At 40.2% G+C, this 21,390-nt stretch overlaps 1 protein-coding gene across 2 annotated transcripts; it reads left to right on the top strand.

Moving 5' to 3' along the window:
- The first annotated feature begins 965 nt into the window (after window positions 1-965).
- On the top strand, window positions 966-18,340 carry LOC134530167 (uncharacterized oxidoreductase YjmC-like). Of its 2 annotated transcripts, XM_063364799.1 has the most exons (9): window positions 966-1,215; window positions 3,252-3,440; window positions 8,562-8,623; window positions 10,467-10,520; window positions 12,553-12,651; window positions 14,644-14,839; window positions 15,429-15,589; window positions 16,866-16,976; window positions 17,944-18,339. In XM_063364799.1, exons 1-9 carry the CDS (start codon window positions 981-983, stop codon window positions 17,989-17,991), a joined length of 1,155 nt encoding a protein of 384 aa, XP_063220869.1. In that variant the 5' UTR covers window positions 966-980; the 3' UTR covers window positions 17,992-18,339. The 2 variants fall into 2 exon arrangements, with proteins under 2 accessions (XP_063220869.1, XP_063220870.1); XM_063364800.1 differs by lacking the exon at window positions 10,467-10,520 and having other exon boundaries at window positions 17,944-18,340.
- The last annotated feature ends 3,050 nt before the right edge of the window (window positions 18,341-21,390 follow it).

The raw sequence follows: 21,390 nt of genomic DNA, 5'->3' as shown, positions 1-21,390 counted from the left end.
CCTGGGCCCGTCTTGGAACTGAGGACGGAACCCCAACACGCTTCGTCGCACAACTGTCCCTGTGTGTCATTCCTTCCAACAAATGGAAAGAGTTTAAAAGCAAACAGCGGGCAAGGTAGTTCTACCTTCCCACCCCCCTCCCGGAATGATATTCTGCATATGTTCTTGTTAGTGGCTCGCATAAATCATAATTTCAATGGGATTTTCATGTTCTTCTGCTAATATGATCTCCCGGCTCCCCCTCAGATTACAATTTTTTGAAAATGATGGCTCTGACGAATACAGTATGTGTGAGACTCCAAGAATCTCGTCTTCAGGCCAGCTTTTTGTTTACTTGTGCTTTCCCTTGGCTAGATCAGGAAACACTCCCCCCCCCCTCTTCTTGACCAGAAACGTGGCTACTTTGGCGGTTTTAATTAGGAATACTGATGGTGCTAGACTATTTAACTCGGGTGCCTCTATGGAAATTACATTTGAGGCATCAGCATGTCCTATCCTCGCACCTTATTCGTGCACGATTCTGTACTTGTGATTAGACAACCAACCTAGACATAGTAAATAGTACTATGAAAATACCCTGAAATATTATTTTGAAAAATTTACCTATTTGACTAAATTAAATTGTAAAGTACCAAATTTAATAATATTTTCGTACTCGTGAAAATATTCTCTAAATAAGATTAACTTAATATGTTTCCATTTCTTATAAATAACTGATGTAATACTTATTCAAACAACTATAAGTTTATAATACAGTTAAAAAAATACTGCAATTATAATGCGAACATAAAACCAAGAAAATACTGAAAAAAACCTAAAAATAAAACTCGATTAAGAAGTTATGCAATTATTAATATAGCATAAAAAATATCACGTTAGAAAGACTACAATGCTATCTAGATGCTTGTTGACATAACCCAAGATAACACAATGAGAGAGAGTGAAAGAGAAAAGAAGGGCAAGTGACGTAAACAGTGGCAATGAACTTTGCCTCCCAGCGTGCGGTGTCGCTGCGGCTCGGGCGGATACACAGCTGCTCGGTGTGCCTTAGTCGCGGCATGGCGTCCAGGCTGGTGGCTGTGCCGGAGGCGCGGAGGTTCGTGCGGGAGGCCATGGAGGCGGTGGGCACGTGCCGCGAGCACGCCACTGCCCTCGCCGACCTGCTGGTGGAGGCGGACTGCCGAGGCCACTACAGCCACGGTCTCAACCGGCTAGGTGACTACCTCCTGCCCTGCTCCACGGCCTCAACCGGCTAGGTGACTACCTCCTTCCCTGCTCCACGGCCTCAACAGGCTAGGTAACTACCTCCTTTCCTGTACCACGGCCTCAACCGGCTAGGTAACTACCTCCTTCCCTGCTCCACGGCCTCAACCGGCTAGGTAACTACCTCCTGCCCTGCTCCACGGCCTCTACCGGCTAGGTAACTACCTCCTTCCCTGCTCCACGGCCTCAACCGGCTAGGTAACTACCTCCTGCCCTGCTCCACGGCCTCAACCGGCTAGGTAACTACCTCCTTCCCTGCTCCACGGCCTCTACCGGCTAGGTGACTACCTCCTTCCCTGCTCCACGGCCTCAACCGGCTAGGTAACTACCTCCTGCCCTGCTCCACGGCCTCAACCGGCTAGGTAACTACCTCCTGCCCTGCTCCACGGCCACAACCGGCTAGGTAACTACCTCCTTTCCTGTACCACGGCCTCAACCGGCTAGGTAACTACCTCCTTCCCTGCTCCACGGCCTCAACCGGCTAGGTAACTACCTCCTGCCCTGCTCCACGGCCTCTACCGGCTAGGTAACTACCTCCTTTCCTGCTCCACGGCCTCAACCGGCTAGGTAACTACCTCCTGCCCTGCTCCACGGCCTCAACCGGCTAGGTAACTACCTCCTTCCCTGCTCCACGGCCTCTACCGGCTAGGTGACTACCTCCTTCCCTGCTCCACGGCCTCAACCGGCTAGGTAACTACCTCCTGCCCTGCTCCACGGCCTCAACCGGCTAGGTAACTACCTCCTGCCCTGCTCCACGGCCTCAACCGGCTAGGTAACTACCTCCTGCCCTGCTCCACGGCCTCAACCGGCTAGGTAACTACCTCCTGCCCTGCTCCACGGCCTCAACCGGCTAGGTAACTACCTCCTTCCCTGCTCCACGGCCTCAACCGGCTAGGTAACTACCTCCTGCCCTGCTCCACGGCCTCTACCGGCTAGGTGACTACCTCCTTCCCTGCTCCACGGCCTCAACCGGCTAGGTAACTACCTCCTGCCCTGCTCCACGGCCTCAACCGGCTAGGTAACTACCTCCTGCCCTGCTCCACGGCCTCTACCGGCTAGGTAACTACCTCCTTCCCTGCTCCACGGCCTCTACCGGCTAGGTGACTACCTCCTTCCCTGCTCCACGGCCTCAACCGGCTAGGTAACTACCTCCTGCCCTGCTCCACGGCCACAACCGGCTAGGTAACTACCTCCTGCCCTGCTCCACGGCCTCAACCGGCTAGGTAACTACCTCCTGCCCTGCTCCACGGCCTCAACCGGCTAGGTAACTACCTCCTTCCCTGCTCCACGGCCTCAACCGGCTAGGTAACTACCTCCTGCCCTGCTCCACGGCCTCTACCGGCTAGGTAACTACCTCCTTCCCTGCTCCACGGCCTCTACCGGCTAGGTGACTACCTCCTTCCCTGCTCCACGGCCTCTACCGGCTAGGTAACTATCTCCTGCCCTGCTCCACGGCCTCAACCGGCTAGGTGACTACCTCCTGCCCTACGTGGCTGAATAGGCAGGAGGCATCATTTTATGCAGAGGGTATTGGAAAGCTGGTGCATCGGTACGACAAATACCTCAATCTGCACGGTGATTATGTGAAAAAATAGAGTAAAGATGTACGTTTTGTTTGACATTAAAATAATTTCCCAATTCATTCCCGTTTTTTTTATTACAGCCGATCGGAGGTTGAAAAAAAAATAACCCTCGTAGTAATAACTTTGTTAATTCATGTTTATTTAGAAAATTGTCTTCTTTCTCTCTCTCTCTCACTCTCTCTCTCTGCTGTTTTACCCCTTATGAGGTTTTCATTGCTAAAGAAGTTTCACTTCTATCATGTGCGCTGAGTAAGATATGCTCTTTTTTTTTGTTATACATGATCTCAACTAACCTTATGGGTCGTAAGGATGATTCACTTAAAAAAATTGTATAGCGAATACAACACATCTGTCACTCATGTTGCACAACAAACAGCAGCGTTAGTATTCAGTATTCGCTCGCAGAACTGTATTTGGAGGACGTGAAGATCGGCATGTGCGCGAGCAACAACAAGCCGGCCGTGCTGAAGGAATCGCCATCCACGGCCTGGGTGGACGGCAACAACTCCCTGGGCGCCGTCGTCGGCAACTACTGCATGCAGCTGGCCATGGACAAGGCGCGCGCCACGGGCGTCGGCTGGGTCTCCGCCAAGGGTGAGCTCCCCTCTCTCACCAACAATCACCTTCTCCTCTCCCGCTCACAATCACATTCTCCTCTCCCGCTCACAACCACATTCTCCTCTCTCGCTGACAGTCACATTCTCCTCTCTCGTGGACAGTCACATTCTCCTCTCGCCAACAATTATATTGTCCTCTGTCGCTGACAGTCACATTCTCCTCTCTCGCTGACAGTCACATTCTCCTCTCTCTCTGACAGTCACATTCTCCTCTCTCTCACAACCACATTCTCCTCTCCCGCTCACAACCACATTCTCCTCTCTCGCCAACAATCACATTCTCCTCTCTCGCCGACAATCACATTCTCCTCTCTCGCTCACAATCACATTCTCCTCTCCCGCTCACAACCACATTCTCCTCTCCCGCTCACAACCACATTCTCCTCTCTCGCCAACAATCACATTCTCCTCTCTCGCCGACAGTCACATTCTCCTCTCTCGCCAACAATCACATTCTCCTCTCTTGCTCACAATCACATTCTCCTCTCCCGCTCACAACCACATTCTCCTCTCCCGCTCACAACCACATTCTCCTCTCTCGCCAACAATCACATTCTCCTCTCTTGCTCACAATCATATTCTCCTCTCGCTCACAATCATATTCTCCTCTTTCGCTCACAATCACATTCTCCTCTGTTGCTGACAATCACATTCTCCTCCCTTGCTGACAGTCACATTCTCCTCTCTTGCTCACAATCACATTCTCCTCTCCCGCTCACAACCACATTCTAATCTCTTGCTGACAATCACATTCTCCTCTTTTGCTGACAACCACATTCTCCTCTCTTGCTCACAATCACATTTTCCTCTTTCGCTGACAGTCACATTCTCCTCTTTCGCTGACAGTCATATTCTCCTCTCTTGCTCACAATCATATTCTCCTCTCTCGCTCACAATCATTTTCTCCTCTTTCGCTCACAATCACATTCTCCTCTTTTGCTGACAATCACATTCTCCTCCCTTGCTGACAGTCACATTCTCCTCTCTTGCTCACAATCACATTCTCCTCTCTCGCTCACAACCACATTCTCCTCTCTTGCTGACAATCACATTCTCCTCTTTTGCTGACAACCACATTCTCCTCTCTTGCTCACAATCACATTCTCCTCTCTTGCTGACAATCACATTCTCCTCTTTTGCTGACAACCACATTCTCCTCTCTTGCTCACAATCACATTCTCCTCTCTCGTTGACAATTGCATTCACTTCATAATGTATGAATTACTAGCTTGTGTATAAATAATTTATATGCACAGTAATTATAGTTATTAATTCAGAATACAAGTAGTCCATAAAAGAATGTCCCAGTTTCAATGGTGTAATATACTAACAGTTTAATTTAGACTATTTACAATTCATACTTCAAATTTAAGATAAGCTAACTTGGTTTTTATTTCTACAAATGTTCAATATGTGTACCTTTAGCTGTACGACACACATCCAACCTAAAATCTAATATTCTTCCCACACTTTGGTTAACACGTCTGGAGTAATGGAAGCAATAGCCTCTTCAATTCTGTATATTTTAAAAATCTTTTATAAGGCCCAAAAGGGAAAAAAAATCGCATGGCGTTATGTCAGGTGAACGCGTAGGCCAGCGAAAAAGAGCTCTGTCGTCTCGACCATTATAACCAAACCAAAAATTATTTAAAATTTGTTTGTGTGGTTAACGGCTTGCGCCCTCAACCAGATCTATGCCCTTATTCGAATCTTGATCATATCGTAGCAGTCAAATCTCTTAATGTAAATTAACAACCATGCCTTACCCGGGACTCGAACCCAGAACCCCTTGCATCGTAAGCCGGTGTGCATCCGACTACGCTATGGAGGTCGTCTTAACCAACAGTCAGGGATTTTGATGTTCAACCACTCCCATACAAAGATATTCCAATCTGGAGGAGCTCCATCTTGTTGGCAAATAAAGTTTACAGGTTCATCCTCTACTAATTATGGGGAGTGCCCTTCTTTCGCGCTGCAAACGAGAAAAAAAAACAAACAAACAGTATTCGCACATGCGCTTATCTAAGACTGTTTGAGTAACTCTTTAATTGTGACCTTGAACCAACACATAACAACGCTTAAAGTTGATATTATTAAAGTTTATAACCGGGACATTCTATGCCAGACCGTTGTGGTGGAGAGATCTGTGCCGGTGAAAATCTGTCTCTCGTCTGCCTCTGTCTTCGTTCCTGCGAGAGTTCGCTCCCGCAGGAATCGTTCCACCCGTCTAGCGACAGCGGCATCAAGCGGCCAGCAGCGACCCGACTAATTTCACATCACCCTGCTCAACCCTCGCAAAGCCGACGTTCAACCACAATACAGCTGTACCTGCATTGGAGGTTAAATTGGAGACAAATGTCTACTCATATCATTAACATTTTTATTATGAAGATTCTTTCTGGATTTTTAATATACATCATATACATATTAACCAGTAATATTTTGATATAATTTTCTTCCGAGCAGCTTAACTACAGTCGTTAATAAAAGCAGGCTAGAACAGCTGATACAAATATAAACCAGCATACACCATATTGGTATGTGATGATCAGGAAAAAAAAAAGGGGTAAAAACTGCTTCTCGTCTAACTGCTGATGCTCAAATCCCAGTCTCTGCGTGGAACGAAGCAAGATAATCGTCATATTCCCTGCCCTAGACAATGAAAATTCCGTATCAAATTAATAGAATAATTCCTTTAAAACTGAGATTTTAGATTTTGGGTTCCATGTAGGTATATGGCAGGGGTCGGCAACCTGCGGCTCGCGAGCCACATGCGGCTCTTTCGATGTGAAGCTGCGGCTCTTTAGTTCCATACGCAAATATTATTTATTTTATAAAAAAACATTTTAATATCGTTCTAAATCGATGAGCGAGGATTAGGCACCATTTCTATCTCTCAGCCACTTGCACTCGCATTTCCCCGCACCCCTCCCCCGTGACTCGCGTCATCACTGGCGTCAGTGCGGCGGAAGCTCCGAATGACGCCGTCGTCGGATGTTTCCCTGTAGGTTTGAATTAGCTTTCGACACAAGACAGTTTGGCGTCTTCGCCAGTGCTTTGGCTGTGACGTATAGTTTGTTGTTTCAAGTAGAAGAGTTACAAGCGAATTATCTTCTCAGAGGTATGTATGTACATATATATATATATATATATATATATATATATATATATATATATATATATATATATATAATAAAAAAACCGAAGTAAAGGTAACAAAAATTAGTTATTTTTGCAGAAGATATTCAGAACGGTAAATTACTTCATTTTCAATTTCTAAAGCAATATCGCGATAAAACCAGTGCAACTGTTGACACGAATTACTTCATCACAGTTATAAAAAAATTAAAAATGAATTTGCTGACAGATTTCAGCAATTCAAAACCAACGAAACCACTCTAGCATTCATAGTAAATCCTCTCAACACAAATAGTAACGAAATTCACATTGAGCCATTTGGAGTTGATACTGGATCTCTATAAATGCAATTGATCGATTTAAAAAGTAAAGCTTTGTGGAGTGGAAAATTTACAGAATTGAAAAGCAGTTGGAAGAGTTGGAGGTCCAGAAATGTATGTACGTAACGCAACAAAAGTGGACAGCTTTAAAAGAAATGCAGCGAGTTGAGGCACTTATATTCGACGCATGGAATAGTCTTCCAGATTGCTACAGTAAGATGAAGTTGGCATATGGAATGCTGACTATCTTTGGATCGACATATTCGTGCGAGCAAGCGTTCTCTTGCATTAATATATAATTAAAAGTAAACTAAGAAGCCAACTAACAAATGAAAATTTAGAGTCGTGTTTGAAACTTAAAACAACAAGTTATGAGCCAAATTTATCCAAACTTTCTAAAACCATGCAAAGCCAACGCTCCCATTGAATTTGTTTGTTCAAATGTATGCTTTTGGTTTTTTTGTACAAGTTACATTGTTTAGTAAAATTTAAATTTTCTACTTGAATAACCATGCAAAGCCATCGCACCAATTGAATTTGTTTGCTCAATTGTTTGTTATTGAAGTACAAGTTAGTGTTGTAAGTAAATATTTAATGGTTTTAAATTCTTACTTAAATAATAAGTGATTATCTAATAATACAATATATATTATCTAATTTGTTGTGAAAAAACACTACTTATATATGTATAAGTATATATTTTTCTTATGAATCAATAGATTAGTTTTTTCATAAAAAAAGCTTTATTTATGCAAGTACTAGCCTATTTATTGTTGGCAAGAAAAATATTTGTGGCTCTTTAAAAATTTTGAAATTTTGTAAATTGTATTTTTTGACTCTTCTGACTCAAAAGGTTGCCGACCCCTGGTATATGGGACTAATGAAGATATGCTAAATGCAGGACCGCAAATCTATAGGATTCACAAGGCCTAAGAGTGTTACTCATGGTTTTTAACCGACACAAGTTATCTCCGGATAGGGTTCTCGTTTGTTGCACACTGCTCATATGTTTGTCCTATATGCTATATGCATTCAAAAAGCAGAAAACTTTAAAATATAAATAAAGTTTCCACAAAACATAGTTTTTACGTCTACGTTTAACAACACCTTTCCACAGTCGCAAAAATTATTTAATAAATAAGAAAGTTTGTGGTTTTTACAGGACTGTGCGGAATATTATGTTCTTTTGTTTATTATGTTTTAAAGATAGTTAAACTCTAAGCTTTGTGGCACACTTTCCAAAGGAGAAAACATTTTTCTGCATTTCATTTCGAAAATCCTTCGGGCCCCATCAGTGAGAGGTTTCTTAATTCCAGGGGGAACCCCCCCCCCCCATGACACCGGGAGAAATTCCCCCCCCCCCCTCCTAAGGAATCGACGCCCATGCCAAGATGGATATTTTCATTTCTAGGATGCTTCACCTTGATCCAATTAGTTTTATTTTTCTTTTCTTTAGTGATAAATGATGCTTATTTTTAAAATAAATGTTTGTTCTGTTTCCAAGAGGTGGTGGAACATCTGCTGTCTCTCCCTTCACTAGACTGCCGCCACTGATGTATCCGGACCACCAGAAGTGCTAGTCATTAATTAATGTCATTCTCGCCACATGTCCTATCACCCATTTCCCTTTCACATTACAGGCAGCAATCACTTCGGCATTGCCAGCTGGTACTCGATGATGGCGGCAAAACAAGGTCTTATCGTGAGTACTACTCCATGTGCATAGTATGATTGTGTAGGTTCGAGCGCAGAGGATTGAGGATTCAGATTTCAGATGTGTGACCTTTGACGCCTGATGTCACCTCTTCCCCAAATTTACCATTTCCCCCTCAAAATTTCTCTTTTAGGGCAAAAATCCTCTGCGCTTGGACCTACATAATCACACTACTATACTTATATATATATTACTATACATATACTATATTACTATACATATACATTACTATACATATACATTACTATACATATATATTACTATATATATAAAACTAAATTATTGAAGTTTATTAATTGACTTTAATGGACTTAGTTTCACTGAGAGGTTTTCTAAATATAAATAATAAAAGTATTATGAACTTATTTTTTTCTTTAGTTTCAATATGAAACCTTTTTCATGTTACGATTTTTCTTTTTAAAATGCACATAACTCATTAGTTTTTTTTTTCAATTTTACTTGAAACATATCTTGCAATAGTGTTGTATAACTGTCTTTTTTTTTTTTTTCATGCATCCAGCAGAGAAATATATGTGAATAGGAGCAAGGAAAGCTGGTGTTTTCTTACAAATGAATCATCATGTTACATTGATGCCAAAAAAAATTTTTTTATCGGAACTTCCCACACTGAAACAAAGTTCCTGAAGGTACATTCTCTGGACAGTATAAAAATTATTTTTTATTTCTGTTTCACTACAGTTATCCTTTTTAAGGAAACTATGTAAGAACGAAAAGAAGTTATTTATAGCCAAAAGTTTTTATTCTTATTTATAGTCAGTACTTATGATGTTTATGTAGATTTCAAAGAGACTACTTAATGTAGTCGTTATCATCATGCAACTTCCAGAATAGTTTTACATAGTTTTTCGTATCATCCATACTAATATTATAGATGTGAAAATGTGTTTGTTCTTCTTTCACAGCAACAGAGAAATGGATCGACAGGGTTTTTTTTTGTATGGAGATAGTTTATGGGCCGAAGAGTGACAATGATTACGTTTATTTATGAAATTCCCTCCTTAAGGCAGTGAAAAAGGGGTTAATTAATTTTTATAATAGGAAATCATAGGAGGTAGTCACAGACATACAACCAGTGAGTTTGTGTCATTTTTATATGTCCATCACACAGTCATATAGTAAGGTCTGGCAACTTCCCATCCTTCTCCTTGGCGAAACACATCAGCTTAGTGAAGCTCGCAGCTTCTAGGAAACTAAAAGCGCTTATAAGAGTTTAGTACTTCGGCGATAGGCTAGAATTCAAACACATGTGCCTCTTAGATGATTTTGCTATTGACTTACTGTTCATCTGGGGACGAATCTCAACCAGTTATAAACCCTCAACCAAAGAAGGATCGAAACAGACAAACCAGATGAGACGTCTTACAAGTCAGCAGCCAATGAACTTGCGTTACTTGCCCAAGTGTACAGGGGGAATTTGCAGTCTATCCTGAAGGCCATTGAAACCGCGAATTTTTCAGGTCTCTGCTTATAGAACTTCGTCAATGGATGGCATTGCCTTGAATTTGTAATACACCATCGTTCGGCATGTCCACGAATTGCCCAGGTGTTACCTGACTTCCCACAAAATGAAGCTGAAGATTGGCATCTTTTTTTTTTCTGATGAGTAGCCTTGATGAACCGAGATTATCCAGTCAATGGGAATTTAAAATCAAAATTTCCCATTTCTCAGGTGTATGTCCTACAAGCTTTATATTATTATGTGTTTAGCTCAGTCTACACAGGGCTCTTCAGCCTGTAGATTATAAGAGAGTGTTGAGTTATTTAATTATTTATTCATGTAGAAACTGTTGACAGAAGTTTGTTTTTGCAGGGAATGAGTTTCACAAACACCTCTCCAGTAATGAGTCCCACAAGAGCGAAATCAGTAAGTTAACATTTATAAGTTAGTAACTATTTTACAAGTCTGCGATGTTTTACTGAATTATGATGACTAATAACTGGACATTATTCTGTTGTTAAGGCATTCTTTATTGCAGTTTCATGTAGTCCAGAAGGCATTTCCACAGACGTGACTAATGTTCTTTTTATTACAGCGTGTTAGAGATAATTTAGTAAAGTTTACTACTAAAATTCTTTTCAAACCAAGATTATTTATAAATTTTTCACTACAATATTTACATAAGGTAAAACTGACGAAGAATTTTCTCAAAGTAATGGTGAAAATGGCAATTTCACAAAAAATATAGGATACTATGTCGCACCGTTATTCATACGGTTTACGTGAACTGTGGCCGTTCCCGAATTCAAATGCTCAGTTAGGTGTTTGTGACCTCGCTTACTTCACTTGTTCTTGTTGTGTACTAGAGCAACTCGAAAGGATACCAACAATATACAAACATTTCTAGCCGCCAGGTTTTAATTTTTTTTTTTTTTCAACAGATAAATTTTATTGCAAAAATGTGTATAACATAAATTAGTAATTTTTCTTCACTGACATGATTTTACGTCAACTTACTTTATGATATCCTACCTTCGATCGGTAGTCACGATATGTATGTATGTGTATGTGCATGTATTTGCTGAAACTTTCTTATAAACATGCTGAAATTTTTTTTTTTTTTCATTAAATTCTTTAATAGCAGTAAAATATAAAACGAAAATGTTTTTTGTGAGACTTAAATGAAATTTGATAGCAAATATATCCTACAAAATTTTTTTCTTCAAAATGTTGAGGTTTCTTTACCTGAAAGTACACGTGAAGTATACAGATTCATTTCTTGCTGCTTGCATACTTCACTTTCAGTCTGGACAGCTCTCATGATGTCATTTGCGGGAACAAGAGTGGGATCAGAGCCAATAGGTACCATTTGGGACTCGTCAATTAAATAGTTGGTATTGAACCGTCCACTCTTATTGGATAATCCTCGAACCTCAGCGATTAAGGTCACTGAAGTCCCTTATGTAAGGCGATTCAAAGTACACGCAGTTTGTTAAGCCATTCAAAATGCAGTGCTTCACATCCAGCATGATGTATTAAAGTTTGTAACAGTCCTGAAAGACTGGGACAGGGACGAAAATGATTTGAGAAAACATTTCTACCTCGAAAGTTGTTTATGTTGCATACATTATGAACCATGTAATTGTAGGAGGATTATGTAAGTTCTATTAATGTGTAACAAAAAGCATAAAAATATTCTAAAGACCTAATTTATCATTTTATACCAGCACATTTACCACTATTTAAATAATTTAATCAACTATCACATTGTAAATATGTAAACCATGATATTGTAAATAATTTATAAAATTGATTTAGACATAATATATAAAAATAATGCTTCAAATTTATCCTTAATGATTGTACTTCGTGTCACAATGTCACTTACGTACAGTGAGACATTTTTGGAGACGTGTCGCCGTAGAATCGCAATTAAAGCTTATTTGGATTGCGCTCGTACTGCCATTACAATAATTAGTAGGTATACTTAAAATTACCAAATTGTATATTTCCTGCATTTTTTCTTGTTGAAAATTTCTAATTTGTTCCAATAAATGTTTTTTGAAGTAAAACCTGTTTGGGCGCACAGAGAGTAAAATTTTAAGGCAGGATTATAATGGTTGTTGAGAAATGTGTCCGATGTATAAAGGACAGAGAATAGGTACTTGGCCAAAGAGATGTAAAGAGAGCAATATGCTACATACGTAAATTTAACTGATATTTTGACTATAATGATTTTATTTGATCCTTTAAATACTTTAAGTTTTTTTTTAGAAACTTGTCTTTTCTCTCTCTCTTTCTCTCTCTTTCTTTCTCTCTCTCTCTCTCTCATTTTACCTCTTACGATATACGTACAAGTCGAGGTTCGAATTGCCAAAGAAGTTTCACTTCTATCACACGTACTGAGTTACGCCTGCTCTTTTTACGTAACTGTAAGGCGTATAATGACTTTGTCCAGGCTGCCCTCGGCACGAACCCAATCTCCGTGGCCGCCCCGGCCAGCCAGGGTGACAGCTTCGTGCTCGACATGGCGACTACTGCAGTGGCCATCGGCAAGGTATGACTATGCTCGTGGATTAGTGAATAATTACTCGGAGATGTGAAATTCCTTGAATTAAAGTACTACAAGATTTACTATATAAGATTTTGGAGGAAAAAAAATTGTATTTTCACCATCTGACTACTTTCAATCTTATGCTGAATTCATTTTTTCTCATTTCTCTGTTTAGAATTAAAACATACGCCAGTGTAAGAATTTGATGTAGGTTTGGTGACAGTTGTTCAATATAAACATCAGTTTCTTTCAGAGTTTAGTCCCATTGTTCTAACCTTAGCAATATTAAATTGAGATGGAGCATGCTTTTTGCGAACATAAAGGTTGTTCAGTATCCACATAGGTGAAACCTGCGTCCTCAAATCCGACGACAGCCAGACATTGCAGGGACGTCCTCCACTTCCCGGGTGTATTAGAAGACAACCGAAAGTCGTAACTGACCCAGTGTTATTTGTTGTTGTGGCGCTTCTCTTGGTGCTGGTGATTGCCCGCTCGTAAAAGTGAAGCTGTCCTCGAAGAAAGCCAACCAATACCAAAGTTATCACATTTGTTGTGCCTAACACGCCAGCCTCTTGATTTAATGAAATCTGTAAACCATGTCGTAAGTTTGACTACTGAAATCTGTAGTCTACACTTACCTGAAGAGATCCGGAGGCCAATTGATGTTGTTCACAAAAGGATGCTGATTTAGAGCATGCACTCCGTGTGATACTCACGACTATGCGTGGGAATGTGGTTTTACAACCCAGATTCTGCACCTATACCGTGAGGCTGCTCAAGGTTCAGAAATGTAAGCATCCATGTTTCGATCTTCTTGGATCTCTTCAGGTAAGTGTAGACTACATATTTCAGTAGTCAAACTTACGACATGGTTTACAGATTTCAGTAAATCAAGAGGCTGGCATGTTAGGCACAACAAATGTGATACCTTTAATCATACTGTCAGAGAATTACATCTTTACAATACCAAAGTGTGGTATTACAATTCCCAAACTTTTATTTGAGAAACTTGGGCATTTATTGTTTGTGAAGCTGCAACAGCTGTCACCTAATGGTCACACAGCTTGCACATATCTTGTGTGCAGTGTTTGGCCCGTAGCCCGGATCTTGTGTTCTTGTGGAGAGGGTCCCGTTTAACCATCATTTCATTTTGTATGAACAAGTTTTCTATATAATTTAATTTTAAAAGAAAATTGAAAGAATCAAGTCTCAGGGAATAGAATATTTTTAGAACTCCAACCCTTGTTACAAGTATAAATTTAAGTTATATTTTGCTTCAAGAAAGCAAACTGAACATTTAGAATTTTGTTTCTTTTAAATGTTTTTTTTTTTAATACTTTGGTCTTTTGTCGATTATTTGAGGATTTCATTATAACAGATTGTAATTACACATTCATTAATGTTATTAAATACAGGAAACACACATGTTACGTTTGTATGAAAAATGAAAGACATGCTTACAGTAACACGTTTGCAAAACTGGCATAAAATAAATACAGACTACTTTGGAACTCTATTTCTGTTGCTTCGGTGTACGAGCCAGGAAAAGCTGTAATGGCGAGGAAATACATTACAGTAGCCCACAATTACATCAATTCTTCTAAAATAATCTTTGCTTGATTATTTTCCTTGCACAGAGAAAAATGTTTGTTTGAATCAAACAAATATTTGTTTATATATGACAAAAGAAATATTTACTTGCTGTAACAAAATACTTTTGTTAGCTTAACCAAACTTGGTAAGTAACAAAAATGATTTATTACACCTAACCAAATATAGAGTTGAGTTGAAAACAAAATTTTTTGTTGGGTCAACAGAATCTTTCCTACTACAAAATATTTGCTTGAATTAACAAATTATATTTATTTCGCCATATACAAACAAAATATTTTGTTGAGGCAAACAATTTTTTCTCTCGGTGTGTAAATCCTGTGAGGGAGGGGGTTCGCCCCGGCTTCGCAAAGCTGCTCTGATCTCGCAGTGTGACTGCTGCAGATAGAGATGCAGCTGAGGAAGAATGAGCCGATCCCGGAGGGCTGGGCCCAGGGACCCGACGGTCGGCCCACCACGGACCCGGGGCTGGCCATCAGGACGGCCTGTCTCTCGCCGCTCGGCGGGGAAGAGCGCACCTCCGGCTACAAGGGCAGCGGTCTCTCGCTCATGGTGGAGACCTTCTGCGGGATTCTCTCAGGTCAGCTCTCGCCGCGTGCGTCTGCCTTCCGCAAATTACCTTCGTTCGACCACAAAATGAAGACTAGTTACTGTGGGGGGGCGTTTGCCAAGTTTCACAATTGCTAACCCGATCTGGTAGGATTCTAACCACGTTTCCTTAGGTGGTGACCCCTGATTAGATAGTACAAGTGAGCCAGTGAAGGAGCGAAGAAAAGTGAATAACAATAAACTGACGAAAATCTGGGGGAAAGAAAAATTGAGGTAAATTTTAATTAGTAATGAAAATCAATATATTAGCTGAACATTTATTTTAATTCATTAACTTTAATTATTTAGTAGATTTAAAAACATACATATCATTTTTAATTTGTATGTAACCTAGTTTTTTTTGTAAGTAGCTTTTTTTTTCACCCTGTGATAATTCTGTTGCATGGTGCATGTGCAACATAAAAATTCATTCTAATCATTTTTTCATAACGTGCCTTAAGAAGTATAACTTCAAAAACATAAATATATGTGTAGAAAAATGATTCCAACTGCCTGTGTTTTCCACGGGTTGAATGAGGGGGAAACGACCAGTGCGACAAGGCAGTAGGTTGTGGGTGCAGGTTCTCTGTTCGGGCCGCACGTGCACATGTGGGCGCCGGTGGACAACCCCAAAGTGGCCGACCTCGGCCAGAGCTTCGTGGCCCTGGACCCCGGCTGCTTCGCCCCCGGCTTCCAGGACAGGATGAGCGACCTGCTGCAGCACCTCAGGGGCATGGAGCCGGTGAGGACCTCACACCTTCAGGTTTCCGCTTCCGACACACCTTTGGAGTGTTGTGACATCACCGAACGTGTCGCTAGCGCAGCCACTGGCTGGTGTTTACTTTGTGGGAGAACCCTCCAGGAACACGGAGTCACTTACCCGCCTCCAGGGTATGGTGAGGTCAGGTGACTAGTAACGTGGTTCACCCTCCACTTCCGCGCCTCAGCCGCACCTTGGAGTCGCTGTGTATGAAGTATGCTTGAGGGGTAGGCAACCAGAAGTGCCTCGCTGTTCTGCCGGTGGTGTCACATCCCAGGGGGCTAACTCGCAAAACATTGGTTACAATCGTCATTATGTTGCAGGCAGGAAAACCAACCGTAACAGTAGGCTAGAAGAAAGACATGAAAAGGAAACAGTGGGTTGTACCAGGAAGGTGTTTTATTTGTGTTGTGAGTAGCTACACGGTTTTCAGTTCATATTAGTCTCTTGTGATGGTTGCATTTATTATTGTGGTCCCATCCTATTCATTCACGGAAGAAAATTGTCACATTCATAAGCCAATTCTTACTCTTCTATATGACATACAAATCTGTCAGTTATGTTTGTTTACTTTTACAAACTGTCGATTTAAAATTATATTATTAATAAAATATTAAAATAATTAATTTTTCTTTTCACTAGGGCCAAAAAAATAAGGTACATTAAATGTTAATTTGCATTGGCAAACATGTAATGAACTTTGTTTATAGTCTAAATATATTTTAGTCTTCATAGAAGTTTTCTTTCAAACAAAACTGGATATTTTATATATTTATACGCACACATACATATAATATATGTATAGCTAATGTATATTACACACACACACATATAAGGTCTCTTACAAAAAGATGACTCATGTTAAATAAGCACTAAACAAATAGAAAAAAATTGAATAATTATAAATTTTTAAATAAATTTAATTGAAATGTTCTTTCTTTGCTTTATTATTAATTCTAGTTATAGTGAATATAAATATATAATCCACTTGCCATTCTGCCAAGGATTATGGTTGTGTTAATGTGTGGCAAAAGTTAAACATTGGGCAGAAACAATAATCCTTACTGAATTTTCAGAACTGCTTGCAAAAATTTTTAAAAAATTAAAAACCATTTTAAAACATTTTAATAGTATGTGCACAGTGTGTCACGAACACACTACTTAGACTATGATAGTTTCAACGTTAATGTCCTTACATGAACAGTTAGTGTAAATGTGTCTCCAATTATTTACAAAAGGTTTTGTTAACATTTTCCAGACTGACCCGCAGAAGCCTGTGCTGGTTGCCGGAGACAAAGAATGGATGCACAATCAGATGGTCGATGAACAAGGCGGTATACTCTACCATGACAACCAGCTAACAGCAGCAGTATGTTCACATTCTCTATGCATTAGTGGCTGGCCACTTCAGTATCTTCATAAAAGCAATTTCTATTTCATATTGATTCATCATCGCACAGAACACAACGTACTGAACCTAGTAACATTACATTTCAGCAATGCCTGAGAATCACGTCCTGAATAAAGTATGTTTTAAATAAATAAATATATTTTACTTAAAAATTATATTAAATCGAGCCAAGATCAAGTTAATATTTTTTTTTTCAAACTTAATTCATAGCGTGAAAAGTTGTTTTGTCTGAACTAGTGTGTGAAGTGTAAAGCTCCAAGACAGTCAGACTAAAAACAGGATACGTCATCCCTCTGATATATCAGGCCTAGACCTGGCCAGTCGCACTCTGAGGCATATCATCGTGTAAGAGTTACTCCGTGAGGGAGAAGTTATGAGCACCGAGTAGATACCCAAGTGGTTCGATGTTCACTGTGAACTTGAAGGCCCCGTTTCTTTAAGCCCCCAGCACAGCCGTGCAACATTCAGCCTTATTGACAAACAAACTTTAAACTCATAAATATAGTCGTTTTACACATTAAGCCCAAAACTATATTAAAGATAGAAAAATAGATGCACTTACGTAAGTTTAATATCCGTTGATGATCATTAATACTAATTTTTTTGATGTTTTTATATTATTCCAACAATTGTTTTTAACTTTTTCATGCATATTTTATAAGAATTATTTTTCCAATCTTTATTGCTTGTTAATTATTTTCTGTCCTTTCTTGAGTGCACATTTTTGCTATAGTTTGAGTTGTTTATACAGTTAAAAAAAAACTAGCTAAGTTATTCTTGTGTGCATTTTTACTTCATTGCTTTTTATTCTTATCCCAAATTTTTTAGAGATTTGTATTAAGTAAACATTATTTTAGCTGTTGTTTTATATTTATAATTTGAAGTTGAACATTTTAAATAAGATTCTATGTTCTTTCATCTACAGGCGGTGCTAGCAGAGACGCTGGGAATACGACCAATGAAAGTGAACTGACACTGAATAGTTTGTCGATAATGTATATATTTATGTTGTTTAGTTGTTGGTATTTTATTGTTATAATAATTATAATAATTATTATTATTATTATAAAAATTAAACCATGTTATTTGAAGAAATTTTACTATGACAAAGTTTCTAACTGTGTCAAATACAATACTTAAAAAATAACAGGTTATACATTTAAGTGAATTATATATGACTACACATATAAACAAATAAGGACTCAAGCAAAGGAGAAATTATAACTGTGTGAACAAATAATATTATTTTATGTATAGTGCTTTATTTTTGAATATATTTTCCTTTGCAAATAAATGTATCGTTCACCAGATTTACATACTTAAATATTAAAAAAAAATACTTTTAGTTATTAAAACAAACTAAAAACTTGTGTGTCGAATTATTTAAATACCATCAGGGGGAGGGAGAACCCTGTTTTTTTGTTTTTTTTAACTGCTTCCAATTACATTTTGAAGCCACCAGCCATTGTGGAACACACCAGCCACGCTCTGACAAAACAGTCTTGGGAGTTTGGCCAAGTTGCTTTACTACACTCTTCAGCCCTGCCTGCAGGGGTAAGATTTCTGATAACACAATCGAGAACATGAATGTAGTTGCTATGTAATTCTACAGAATGTTCATAAAAGAATGTCCTAGTTTCAATGGTATTAATATAAAATATATAATAACAGCTTAATATAGACTATTTACAACAAATCATAAATTAAATGGAAGCTAAACTAACCTAGTTTTTCTTACAAACGTTCAATATGTGCACCTTTAATTATACAGCACAAATTCATTTCTTCCCACGCTTTAGTTAACATGTCCGGAGTAATGGAGACAGTAGCGTCTTCAATTCTGTGTCTTAACTCTGGCAAATCATTAGGTAGTGCCGTCGTTCGGGTTCTCGTGTTCGAGGTCCGGCGGGGTTCCTAGCAGGACGGCTGGTTTTTTTACTGAAAGTGTATCCGGGAGGGTGCCAGGCTAGCTCTATGTCTAACCAAGAGTTGGGTCATTGGGTGCAAATGCCCCTGCGTGGCCCGCAAGGACCGTCGGCGGTGGTCGTGGTTGTAGGAATCCCTGGCTATTGACACGTTACGGGCCCTACACAGCAAAGCACGCTGATTCCTGACTGGGTTAGGGAAGTTCACACAATAACATACACGGATTCGGTTTTGCACTGTCGTATACACGTCGCGCACGGAGTGTGCGGAGTGGGCGTTTAATTAATCAAAAAGTTACACTTGCAGTTTACAGTTAGAAGATGCACATTAAATTTCCCTAAAAAAATTACATTAAATTGACACTGGGCGCTCTGATGCGCCATCACTAATCCTAAATCCTCACGCCAGTCGAGGTTAAGAGGGAGGTCGATTGGAGCCGGCCAATCCCGAAAATTGTACAACGGCGATATCCGGATCCACCTGTGTGGACCGCGGCTCGCTATTAAATTTATTACAAGTCTTTACGTCGTTGTTACTGGTGCCTGTGTACTCGGTGATTATCCAAAAGTCAATGGTGGCGGGAGTCGGCCCGTGCCGTATGCTGCACTGCCCCGCGTAATGCTTTGTGCGAGGAGTTTATGTTTAAGTGGCTGGGTTGGGCCCTACACCGTAAAAAGAACCGGTTGCACACGGGGAGTTTAAGTACGAAAAGGTTTTGAAGAATGACTATAATTACCAGTAGTGAATTTCAGTGGAGACAAAAGATGAGGACTCCCCGTGGGACGCACGTCCGCCTCGGTCCGCGAGTCGCTCTGTACTGGCGTTTGCCCTTGGCGCGAGGGGAGGCCTCAGCGTTCTCTCGCGCCAAAGTTCCTAAAGTTCCGTTATTGGGAAATTATTAAATTAACAAGTGATTGAAAGTGGCTTTAAATTCATACATTAAATAATAAAGGTTAACCTAATTTGCAGATAGTCTCTAGGAATTAGATTTAACAAGTTTACATTAATTAAGTTTGAATAATACAAGTCATACTGGAGACTGTTCGTAATTTGTTGACTGCTCCAGTGGCGAGTTATACACAAAAAAATGGGGAGGTCATAATTACATTACACAATACTCTAATTAATTTAGGCAGAAGGCCGCACTCTTAACTGTATTGACGTAAATTCACATGTGAGTGACCCGGGCTCTCCTACGTCGCACTTTCCTTGAACGGGGTTTTTAATAAAAAGTGACTGTACATTAAATTGTGTTTGATTTATAATTAACTGGGTTCGAGGTGGCTGGTTAATTAGGGCATGGTCTTTGATTCTACCTGTTGCTCCGGTGCTCGCCTGACTCAGGTGGGCCATGGCTAGGGGTGCGTTCCGTTAGCCCCCCTACCTCTATGTGAATTTAAGTGACTTAAGTATTGTTCGGAATCTCAGGGTAGGTTCGGCCTTGTGGCTAGAGACAGTGGTTCGACACAGTAGGGTCCCCAGAGCTGTTTCGGCCACTCGGGACGCCTGAAAAGAACAAGAAAATACATGCTGATTTCTTATTATTTTATTCTGGCACAGCCCTGTACATAGTGCTGCCTGTCCTGGCCGTAACGGTTGTCCTGAAACGAATCATCACACGCGCAACCACTCACTCAGTGGCGGCTCACGATTTTACTACCTGGTAAGGTCATTCACTTTAGACACGATGCGATGATTACAAAAACAAACCCTAACATAACACACTAGAATCCTGAGCAAGATTACGCTTCACAATTATAATTACGTAGTACACTGGGCTAAGAACGCGTATGCCCGTAACTCCGTGGACACTACATGAATCTTAGGACTGTCCCAGAAATTGACGAGTTAGTAAGATTGTTCGTTATGTGTTGCCTACTGGCTGCCCCGTGCGGGCTGAAACTAATTAGCCGATTGGCTAGGATATCGTGTGAAGCGCCGACGTACCATCTCGCAGTTCGCACATAGTACTTACGTATCACATCGAACGCTCGTCCTGGAGTATTGAATAATTAGGTTACATACCACTCAGTAAGTCGAGGCCTTCCGCGGAACTGGAAGAAAAGGTTTACGGAATTATACAACTATTGAAAACTACATATCAGTGAAAATAAGAAATGCTGGTCCCGTGTCGCACGGAAGCTGCCGGCCTCTGTGAGCTCCGGAAGGATACTCCCGCTCTCACCACCAGTGTTGCCAGATTGTAAATGTCAATGTCTCGTACCAAGGAGCGAAACTTCTCGTACGACACACAAAAAAATCTCGTACACAATGGTATTGTAAAAGCAAAAGTTTAAATGTGTTTCTAAAATATTTTTATATACTTGACATTTGAGTTACAAGCCTAACAAATCCAAACTAAACAATTTTCACAATCCTATGATTACATAAGTAAAGCATCATTAATAACAATTTTCACAACAATACAATTATTCCTGCCATTCAC

Source organism: Bacillus rossius, chromosome 3 (assembly GCF_032445375.1).
Source record: "Bacillus rossius redtenbacheri isolate Brsri chromosome 3, Brsri_v3, whole genome shotgun sequence".
In the NCBI taxonomy this organism is placed as follows: Eukaryota; Metazoa; Arthropoda; class Insecta; order Phasmatodea; family Bacillidae; genus Bacillus; species Bacillus rossius.
Note: the sequence above shows the minus strand (reverse complement) of the source record. Positions and strands in the feature narration are given on the sequence as shown.

What these genes read in the sequence shown, in the direction of transcription:
- LOC134530167 (XM_063364799.1), top strand. Translation starts at nt 981, where the DNA reads ATGAACTTTGCCTCCCAGCGTGCGGTGTCGCTGCGGCTCGGGCGGATA. An exon ending in CCACGGTCTCAACCGGCTAG is followed by an intron (nt 1,216 to 3,251) that starts GTGACTACCTCC and finishes ATTCGCTCGCAG; the next exon opens with AACTGTATTTGGAGGACGTG. An exon ending in CGGCTGGGTCTCCGCCAAGG is followed by an intron (nt 3,441 to 8,561) that starts GTGAGCTCCCCT and finishes TTCACATTACAG; the next exon opens with GCAGCAATCACTTCGGCATT.